This window comes from Capricornis sumatraensis, chromosome 8 (assembly GCF_032405125.1).
Source record: "Capricornis sumatraensis isolate serow.1 chromosome 8, serow.2, whole genome shotgun sequence".
In the NCBI taxonomy this organism is placed as follows: domain Eukaryota; kingdom Metazoa; phylum Chordata; class Mammalia; order Artiodactyla; family Bovidae; genus Capricornis; species Capricornis sumatraensis.
The window spans coordinates 24084190-24094910 of record NC_091076.1 but is presented as its reverse complement, the minus strand read 5'-3'; the positions used below and the strand labels follow the sequence as shown (position 1 = coordinate 24094910).

General features: G+C 40.4%; 1 protein-coding gene across 1 annotated transcript; it reads left to right on the top strand.

Moving 5' to 3' along the window:
* The first annotated feature begins 2781 nt into the window (after positions 1–2781).
* On the top strand, positions 2782–3726 carry OR4D5 (olfactory receptor family 4 subfamily D member 5). The gene has a single exon (XM_068978275.1). The coding sequence runs from the start codon at positions 2782–2784 to the stop codon at positions 3724–3726; it is 945 nt and encodes a 314-aa protein (XP_068834376.1).
* Positions 3727–10721: the final 6995 nt, after the last annotated feature.

The following is a 10721-nucleotide window of genomic DNA, read 5'->3' as shown; positions in this document are numbered from 1 at the left end:
TCTGTATTTTCTTAATGTTTCTTCCCACAGAAATGCATCATTTCTCTCCCTCCCTGTTTCTGAGCTAGGAATACTTTCTAAATTTCAAGATACAGCTACTCTTTATTTACATTCAAGATATTGTTATCTAGTGTTCTTCTAGGCATTAGGCTTAAAGCTTTCTATACATTGTCTAATTTAATGCTTAAATCAACCCTACAGGGGAAGTGTTCCTGTCCTTTTTTGCAGTATTGAAAACTGCAATGTAGGCACCATTGCCCACACCATACAGACTAGATTCAGAATAATTCAGATTCTTTAACCAGGAGATCACAGTTTATGAGTCCAAAATCTAAGGTCTACTGGTGATGTGGGGAACACGCTTTCCTCTCTTTCCAAGCTGGTTTTTATAGTGTTGGCGAAAGTTATGGCTATTGAGCATCATAGGTATCTGGAAGTAGAGATCCTAAAGTGAATGAAATAGCCTTCTCTCCTTGAGGTCTCACACAGTTGCTCATTTCTTCAAGGAGAATGTATTTTTTCTCCTCCCAATAGCACTGTATCTATAACATTTTAAAGACATGTATCACATTTTAAGTTTATTTAAAATTCTTATTTTGTTCTTAATTTACAAAGTGATTTTCTTATCTTTCCATCTAAAATAAGATACAAGAAAGTAGAGATATTACATATTACTTCTTCACTCTTTTTGTAGTTGTTAGTACTCTTTGCTTACATAAAATATTCTGAGAATAAATGATCACTGATTGGAGTGAATGGAAAATTCACAAATGTATGCCTAGTGATGGTTTGGTGGTTTAGTCGCTTGGTTGTGTCTGACTCTTGTGACCCCATAGACTGTAGCCTGCCACTCTCCTCTGTCCAGGGGATTTCCCAGGCAAGAAGACTGGAGCAGGTGGCCATTTCCTTCTCCAGGGGATCTTTCTGACCCAGGAATGGAACCCAGTTTCCCTGCATTGCATGTTTGCCTAGAATTATACCTAAAAATACCTAAAAATGTATGCTGAAGAACAATCCACTATGTCAGTTAAAAATCTAAAATTTACATTTACAGTGCTAGATATATCTTAGTGAATTTCCCATTTAGAAATGTTTCAGGTATGACAAATGAGAGTAAACTCTTTCCTATCTTAGGCTCATCAGCAACAGAATCTGCTTAAAACCATACAAAGGCTGGGGAAAAATCATACCTATATATTAATTTACACATTATGCTTAAAATATCTCACTGAGGCAAACTGGGTATATTGTCATCATTTTCATTTTACTGGCAGGAAAATTTAAAGTTGAGAGAGGTTAAGTAACTTTCCCAAGATCACATGTACTAGTGCAAAACTAGTTAAGTTAAACTTGAATTGGTAAGTGACCATTCTGTTATGGGATATGAAGAGATGCATTCCAGGTGTCTTGTAAATAGCTAGCTTTCTTAGTATCTTTTAAAATGCTTAAATATATGAAACATCTCTTTTATTTCCAAGGTTTTCAAATGTTGAGGCAGCTTTGTATTTTGATAGTGATTTTAAAACTTAAATCAGTATTTGTGATCTTCTCTTGAAACTTTTCATGTGTATAAGAAATTACACTTTAGATAAGTACCCTGAGATTAATATTGATAATCACACTCTGTTCTAGTCACCCTTCTTTTCGTTCCCCAGGGGACTATCATTTCTCTGGTTTTCCCAGAGACACATGATAGAAAGCTTTTCTTCCATGTGTTTTCTAATCAGATATTAGAAAAGCAGTAGGTCATTATCTTTATAATGTGCAGGAACAGTATTTTTTTTAACTTTTAATTTTGTATATACAGTATGTCAATTAACAATGTTGTGATAGTTTCAAGTGAAAAGCAAAGGGGTTCAGCTGTACATATGCATGTATCCATTCTCCCCCAAACTGCCCTCCCATCCAGGTTGCCACATAACACTGAGCAGAGCTCTGTGTGCTGTGCAGTAGGACAATATTGTGTGTACATTTAAACATAGCAGTGTGTACATGTCCATTACAAGCTCCTTAACTCTCCCTTCCCCCATCCTTCCCCTCTAGTAAGCTTAAGTTCATTCTCTTAAGTCTGTGAGTCTGAGGAACAGTGTTTTCTATTTTTTCCCTTGCCCATGATTTAACATCCTTCTAGGATGAAAATCCTAAAGCAGGAAATATATATCCAAGTTAGAGCTAACTCAAAAGGAAATTGAATATTTTTCCAGGGATGTGATGGGAACTTGCACTTTTTTTTTTTTTTTTGGTCTGGGGATATAAATGAGCAATCTGTCACACCATGGAAACTCTAAATACCTGCCATGGGAATTTATCAGGTTTCTTACATAAATGCCACATATAATTATAAACTATAGAATATTTTGCAGACATTATGGATACTTTATACCATAGATGTGGGAAGTGAGGTTTAGAGAATTTCTGAAGATTGTTATTGTTTATACAGTTAGTTACTGAAAGAATAAAAATTCACTCCCAGTTTGGCAATATTGCCTCCAGTACCAGTTTTTAATTTTTGAGGACTGATGATTTGTGATCCTCATGAACTATAAATACCATCAGTGCTATGCTGTGTTTTATGGTCTTGGTGTTTGATTGTACCAGTACATGCTGTTCAAATGCTGGGTGTCCCATAGAACCACTTACAACCTTCTTCTTGTACTAAGTGACAGGTGAAAACTATTCCCCAGGGAAGCCAGAAGATATTGTCCCAGAGAAGCTTGTGGAGCCCACAGTGAATATGCCCGTTTTCCTCAGCAGGCTCACTTGCCAGGCCACACCAAGCAGATGACCGCAGCGAACCATTCCCAGGTGACAGGTTTTGTCCTCCTGGGGCTCTCTCAGGTATGGGAGCTCCGGCTTTTCTTCTTTATCATCTTCTCAGTTGTGTATCTTATGACTGTGACTGGAAATCTCCTGATTGTGGCCGTAGTGACCTCCGACCCACGCCTGCACACAACCATGTACTTTCTCTTAGGCAATCTTTCTTTCCTGGACTTTTGCTACTCGTCCATCACGGCACCAAGGATGCTGGCTGACTTGCTTTTGTGGAAGCCTGTCATTTCCTTTGGTGGCTGCCTGACTCAGCTCTTCTTCTTCCACTTCATTGGAGGCATCAAGATCTTCCTGCTGACGGTCATGGCGTATGACCGCTATGTTGCCATTTCCCAGCCCCTGCGCTATATGCTTATCATGAATCGGACAGTGTGTGGGCTCCTCGTGGCGGCCTCCTGGGTGGGGGGCTTCATCCACTCCATTGCACAGGTTGGACTGACTGTCCAGCTGCCATTCTGTGGGCCTGACAAGCTGGACAACTTTTACTGTGATGTGCCTCAGCTGATCAAGTTGGCCTGCACAGACACCTTTGTCTTAGAGCTTCTGATGGTGTCTAACAATGGTCTGGTGACCCTGATGTGTTTTCTGGTGCTCCTGGGATCCTACACAGCGCTGCTAGTCATGCTCCGAAGCCGCTCGCGGGAGGGCCGTGGCAAAGCCCTGTCCACCTGCGCCTCCCATATTGCTGTGGTCACCTTAATGTTCGTGCCTTGTGTCTATATCTATGCACGGCCATTTCGGACATTCCCCATGGACAAGGTGGTCTCTGTGCTGTACACAATGTTCACTCCCATGCTGAATCCTGCCATCTATACCCTGAGAAACAAAGAAATGATCATGGCCACGAAGAAGCTGTGGAGGAGGCAAAAGGACCTTCTGGGCCCCCTGGAGCACTGACCTCCAGATGAGCAGAAGCAGGGAGTTGAGAATCTGAGCTATGCTTCAGTGTAGCAACCTGCCTGAGAAGACCCACGAAGTAGCCAGAGCTACGAGTATGTCTGCTGCTTCTTTACTGCTTTAACTTCAGCTAAGTTCTGCTGACCTGAACTTTTAACAAAGCTAGAAAATGGAATCGAGGGCTTCCTTGGTGGTAAAGAATCTGCCTGCCAATGCAGGAGACATGGGTTAGATCCCTGATCTGCGAAGATCGTGCATGCTATGGAGCAACCAAGCCCATGCACCACAATTATTGAGCCTGTGCTCCAGAGCCTCGGAGCTACAACTACTCAGCACACGTGCCGCAACTATGGAAGCCCGAGTGTCGACAAGAGAAGCCACTGCAAACCGAAGCCCATGCTCTGCAACGAGAGAATAACCCCCACTCGCCACAGCTACAGAAAAGCCTGTGTGGCAACGAAGACCCAGCACAGCCAGAAACAAACAAACAAACAAATAAATAAAAATTTTAAAAAAAGAAAGTGGAATTGAGAACTTCTCCCAAGTTTCCCCTAGAGAAAAAGCCTCCAGAGCTATTCAGAAGTGATGTTTTGCTCTGATGGCACCTTCCCTTATGATGTTGGCCCTGCTGAGAATGTTCAAACTGCAGTATGCATGGAGGTGGTGCATCTGTGTTTTCTTTTCTGATTTTGCTTCTTGGACACAAAATACATTTGAGGAGCTCAAAATGATTCTAAACTTCCAGGAGACAGGAGGGATCTGTAGGTTAAATTAAATGTCAGAAGTTAAATCATGATTTCAGGAGGCTGATTGAATTTAATGTTGATGAAAAGAAAAGGAATCATCTTAGGCAAAGTTCTTTCTTCCTCACAGTTTCTTAAAGTCATCGTCATCTCCATCATTAAGTGGTATTTGTTAAGAGCTTACTGCGTGCCAGGCATTTCACCAAGTGATTTAGTTTTATTGTTTACTTTCATTCATTCAACATTCTTATGAGGTTGGTATCCTCTGCATTTCAAAAGTGAATCAGTTGCAGGTTAAAGACATAAAATAATTTACTTAAAGCCTCAGAGCTTGTTTCTGAAATTTTTCCATTTATTTAACTTTTGAGCCCAAGTTCTTGATAATATTTAAGACTCTCAGATATGAGAGCATATGAATGGCAACCACTCTAGTATTCTTGCCTGGAGAATTCCATGGACAGAGGAACCTGGTGGGCTACAGTCCATGGGGTCGCAGAGTCGGACATGACTGAGTGAAAACATCTGAAACCCAGGAAAGAATGCAAAATTAGGATATAAATTGGGAAGAGAGATCATCCTCTGGTCGCTAAATAAAGAGTGGTATAAAATAATACATAAGCACCCCTACTAGCTCTACTTCAAATGAAGAAGGTGTGGAGAAATTATTATGGCCTTCTTCTTCATCACCTCTGTTTTCCCCCAGTACCCTATCTCTTTGATCCAGGTTCCTGCATTTCTTGTCACCAAGGTAATCAGTTAGCTTCTCATCTATGTCAGAGACCTGTGCATTTTTAACCTCACATCCATATCTAAGGATCAATTAGAAAACAAAGCAAAGCAATGCTTGTTTAACTTCTTGAATGTATTTAATCCATCAGTGATACCCTCCATGGAGGTGGGATGAGATGAGGATGACATGTGTCTGTGATCTTAGCATTAAGTCATTATCCATTGCTTAGTAAGTAAATTAATTAAATTAACTGACAGATTAACTTACTAAGTAAGTTGATTAAATTGTTAGTAAGTAAATTACTGTAAGTATAATTCCCCTCCACAATAATAGGCAAACAGGGCCTAGATCATGGGTCAGACTTGAAAGGGGAAAGGCAAAGGATTAGAAAAGAGGAAGTTGGGATATTGTAAGAGAAGACATGACAACTATGTTGTCAAACAAACTATGTTGAGCAAACAAACTGTTTATAGAGCGTGTATTTTAATGGAAAGAGAATTTCAGAATCAGATGTTAAGCGAGTCTTCTTTCAATGCATGTTAATTTAGTAGCAAAAATTTAATTCTCTTTTTATTATATTTTGAACTTGTAGCAAACTTTAATTATACAAGTTATATGTGCAAATAGATTGTAGCTTCTCAACAATCAATGTAATTTTCCTAAAAGTGTCCTCTAGCCAATAGTAGGGAAAAATAGCTAAAATTTAGGCCAGTTTAGTACACTTAGTTTTATGTATAAAGTCAAATAGTTCTGTAAAAGAAGTGGTCTTGTTTTTTTTTTTTCCAGAAAATAACTCAGTCTTTTAGAATTGTGGCCTCTCCTTCGTTCCAATTTTGTCCCTTAAAAAGAAAATTATTTATTCATGGCTGTGCTGGTTCTCCATTGCTGCTTGGGCTTGTCTCTGCTTGTGGTGGCTGGGGGCTATTCTCTAGTTGCGGTGAGCAGGCTTCCTGTGGCAGTGGCTTTTCTTACTGCAGAGCATGGGCTGCAGGGCATGCAGGCTTTAGCAGCTGCAGTGCTCAGGCTCCAGAGCACAAGCTCAGTAGCTGTGGTGCATGGGTTTAGTTACTCCACCACTGTGGGAGCTTCCCAGAGCAGGGATCCATCCCGTGTCTCTTGCATTGGCAGGTGGATTCTTTACCACTTAGCCATCGGGAAGCCCTTTCATTTTGTAAAGTGATATCAAAGTGCACAAAGGAGGAGTGCAGTTTACCTGATCCCATGGTGATGAAGCGAGACAGGCCTTGCATGCACACAGTGTCCTCTGCTACAGAGTGGCTGAACCTGGACTGCTTTCTGGGCTTATGACTGGACACCAGAGTAACTCCACGTCTGAATGTTCTGCTGACCCCGATGCTGAAGTCTGTGACTAACAGGCTGACATTTGGTTTCTCTGTTTGGTCAGGCTGAGTGATGCTCCCACTGGAGCTTAGTCTCACCTAATCTCTGGTTTGGGTCATAGATCCCATTGAGTCTGTTGCTCTTTTTCCACCCATTCCTAGGCCAAGTTTTTCACCCCACAGAGCTTAATAATGTGACCCCTGGCCACTGTGAACCTGGGACACATTCACTTGCTGTCAGCTCAGACCCGAACTGAATCCCTCCTCAGCAGAATATGGGATCTTGGGGTCCGTCCATTATCACAAGGAAATTGAGGGTGCTTTAAAAGCTATATTGCCAGCCCATCCTTTGCCTTACTACCCTGGTTCTCTCAGATGACTTTAATGTGACCACATACCAGGTTGGTTTGTGGACAGTCTGTGGGACTAGCTCAGTCAATGCCCTATACGTGAGCAGGAAGAGTGCTTCTGCCCTCGGCATTCCCTTTAGTCTGTTCTCAGAGGCAATGCAGTGATGGAATATGGAGACACCCCTCTGACCCTCTGCCCCCTCTACCTATGTATTCTTTTGTTTCCTTTCAGTATTTTGCTCTTTCTCTTTCTGACCAGGACCTTCATAGGTGAAACTCTATGTTCTGGTAAGTAATCAGGCCTAGATCCCAGTGTGTCAAAGAGACATTAAGGAAAAACAGAAAATCCTTTTCACTCTGCCAAACTCAAGTTTCATGACTATTACCTTGATAAAAATCAAAAGAATCAAAACTACTAGGTGTCTTCTTTGTTCCTGTGTTTTCTCTGTGTATCTATCTGTGAGTCTTGTTGGGAAGCCTTTGGATTAGAAAGATTAATGAAACCATGATTTAAGGAGGGAATCTAAATGCTTCAGCTTATTGTTCATAGACTATTTTCCCTTTGTACTACTGACAGGTTCTTCTTTTTGTAAGTAGAATGGCAGAAGTTCTGGAAGAGTACAGAGATAATATGGGAAGCAAATGACTTACTCAGTGTTAGCATGTTTATCGGCATACGCTAAGAGTTCAGGTAGAATTTACTTGCATTGGCTTCCCTGGTAGTGCCAGTGGTAAGGAACCCGCCTGCAAATACAGGAGACATAAATGACCTGGGTTTGATCCCTGGGTTAGGCAGATCTCCTGTAGGAGGGCATGGCACCCCACTCTAATATTCTTCCCTGGCCAGAGGAGATTGGTGGGCTACAGTCCATAGGGATGCAAAGAGTCAAACATGACTGAAGTGATTTAGCACACAATGACTTGCACTTAAATTTAGGAGGCTGAGAAAACTAAAGAGATTTTAATAATAAAAATAGTGTTTTGAAGATACTTGACAGATGTGGTATGTCTATCATTTCTTTCTTTTAGGAGGGGAGCGTTGGGGGATGTATTTTCTAGGGTTAGCTGAAATAATTAGTATAGCACAACTGGTAAAGCAATAAGCAACATGTTGACACCCTCCTCTTACTGTTCCTACAAAAATCCTTAATAACCCTTGTTCCCATAACAGATTGTTATGGCTGAAGTTGCCCAAAGGGTAGTGATAGTATTTGGAACTTAGAACAGTGAGTTGTTCTTGAAACAGACTAAAGGTCTATGCCATTCAGCATAGGCAACTTAAACACCTGCCATGTCCAGAGTGCCTGCTGGTTTTTCAGATGAGTTGCCTGAGACAAGGAGAATATTTCTGGTCTTTCCTGTAATATGCAGGAGTCTTCCCACAATGTCTACTTACACATATTTATACATAGTGTCAGGCACTACATCAATTTGTCTCTCATCTATTTCTTTCTATTTATCTATCATGTATTTTTATCTATCAATATTATCACCAAAATATGATGCTAACAGTGATACTTGTAATCATAATGTGTTAGTAAAAGTGTGCTTTGAATAGACCTAGATGTAATTGAGGTTCTTTCAGAGTCATACAGAGTCATAGATTGCTAGAGCTGAAAAGATATTAAAAATTATCTAATTTATGGTTCCAGAGATGGGCTTAAGTGCTCCATAAACAATCTGAAACTATATACTAGGTTTTATGTCTGTATAAATTATTTGGAGTGAAGAGGGCATATAGATTTATTTATTTATGTTTTTAAAAAAATTTATTTTTACTTTATTTTACTTTACAATACTGTATTGGTTTTGCCATACATTGACATGAATCCACCACGGGTGTACATGCATTCCCAAACATGAACCCCCCTCCCACCTCCCTCCCCATAATATCTCTCTGGGTCATCCCTGTGTACCAGCCCCAAGCATCCTGTACCCTGCATTGGACATAGAGTGGTGATTCATTTCTTACATGATAGTATACGTGTTTCAATGCCATTCTCCCAAATCATCCCACCCTCTCCCTCTCCCGCAGAGTCCAAATGTCCTCTCTACACATCTGTGTCTCTTTTGCTGTCTCGCATACAGGGTCATTATTGCCATCTTTCTAAACTGCATATATATGTGTTAGTATACTGTATTGGTGTTTTTCTTTCTGGCTTACTTCACTCTGTATAATCGGCTCCAGTTTCATCCACCTCATTAGAACTGATTCAAATGTATTCTTTTTCATGGCTGAGTAATACTCCACTGTGTATATGTACAACAGCTTTCTTATCCATTCATCTGCTGATGGACATCTAGGTTGTTTCCATGTCCTGGCTATTATAAACAGTGCTGTGATGAACATTGGGGTACATGTGTCTCTTTCAATTCTGGTTTCCTTGGTGTGTATGCCCAGCAGTGGGATTGCTGGGTCATAAGGTAGTTCTATTTGCAATTTTTTAAGTAATCTCCACACTGTTCTCCATAGTGGCTGTACTAGTTTGCATTCCCACCAACAGTGTAAGAGGGTTCCCTTTTCTCCACACCCTCTCCAGCATGTATTGCTTGCAGACTTTTGGATCGCAGACATTCTGACTGGTGTGGAGTGGTACCTCATTGTGGTTTTGATTTGCATTTCTCTGATAATGAGTGATGTTGAGCATCTTTTCATGTGTTTGTTAGCCATCCGTATGTCTTCTTCGGAGAAATGTCTATTTAGTTCTTTGGCCCATTTTTTGATTGGGTTGTTTATTTTTCTGGAATTGAGCTGCATAAGTTGCTTGTATATTTTTGAGATTAGTTGTTTGTCAGTTGCTTCATTTGCTATGATTTTCTCCCATTCAGAAGGCTGTCTTTTCACCTTGCTTATATTTTCCTTTGTTGTGCAGAAGTTTTTAATTTTAATTAGATCCCATTTGTTTATTTTTGCTTTTATTTCCAGAATTCTGGGGGATGGATCATAGAGGATCCTGCTGTGATTTATGTCAGAGAGTGTTTTGCCTATGTTCTCCTCTAGGAGTTTTATAGTTTCTGGTCTTACATTTAGATCTTTAATCCATTTTGAGTTTATTTTTGTGTGTTGTGTTAGAAAGTGATCTAGTTTCATTCTTTTACAAGTGGTTGACCAGTTTTCCCAGCACCACTTGTTAAAGAGATTGTCTTTACTCCGTTGTATACTCTTTCCTCCTTTGTAAAAGATATATAGATTTAAAAAGAGATTCTCAAACAGATGCATGATTCCTCCAAATTGTAAAAACCATCTGATTCAGTTATTTTATTTTACACAGGAGGAAAATAAGGAAAATGAGAAAATCATTTGTCAAGTGCACTGGGCAAGTAAGTTGGAACAACAGGAACACTGATCTGCTGTCTGGTTCTATACTTTCCTCCCTTCCCCCCACAAATGGCACTTCTTAAAAATAGTAAGAACAGAGCTGCATTGATTGGCTCCTACTTATCTTTCCATTCTCAGGTCTTCCTTCTCTTTGCCCCAGGTCTATCATGTTGTATATTTTTCATTTTCCTGAATATGCTTGGAGCACCTCTGCGACTCTGTACCTGCAGAAGTGTTATAGGGACCACCCAACACCCCTCTTAACCTGGCATACTTCTCTGTGGTCTAAGGTGAGATAACACCTCAGGAAGTGTTCACTGTCCCTTTCCCTCTGCGTTAAGTGCCCTTCTCTTCTTCTTTTTCCCATAGAACCCTTGGCTTTCACATTGTAATGCTTATAACCACTGTGGTTTCTTTTTACTACCCTGGTTCTACTATACACTGCAAGATCTGTGGGCAGGAAGTGTATTTATCAACTCTTTTCTAAATTACATGTGTACTGTTCATTTCTCT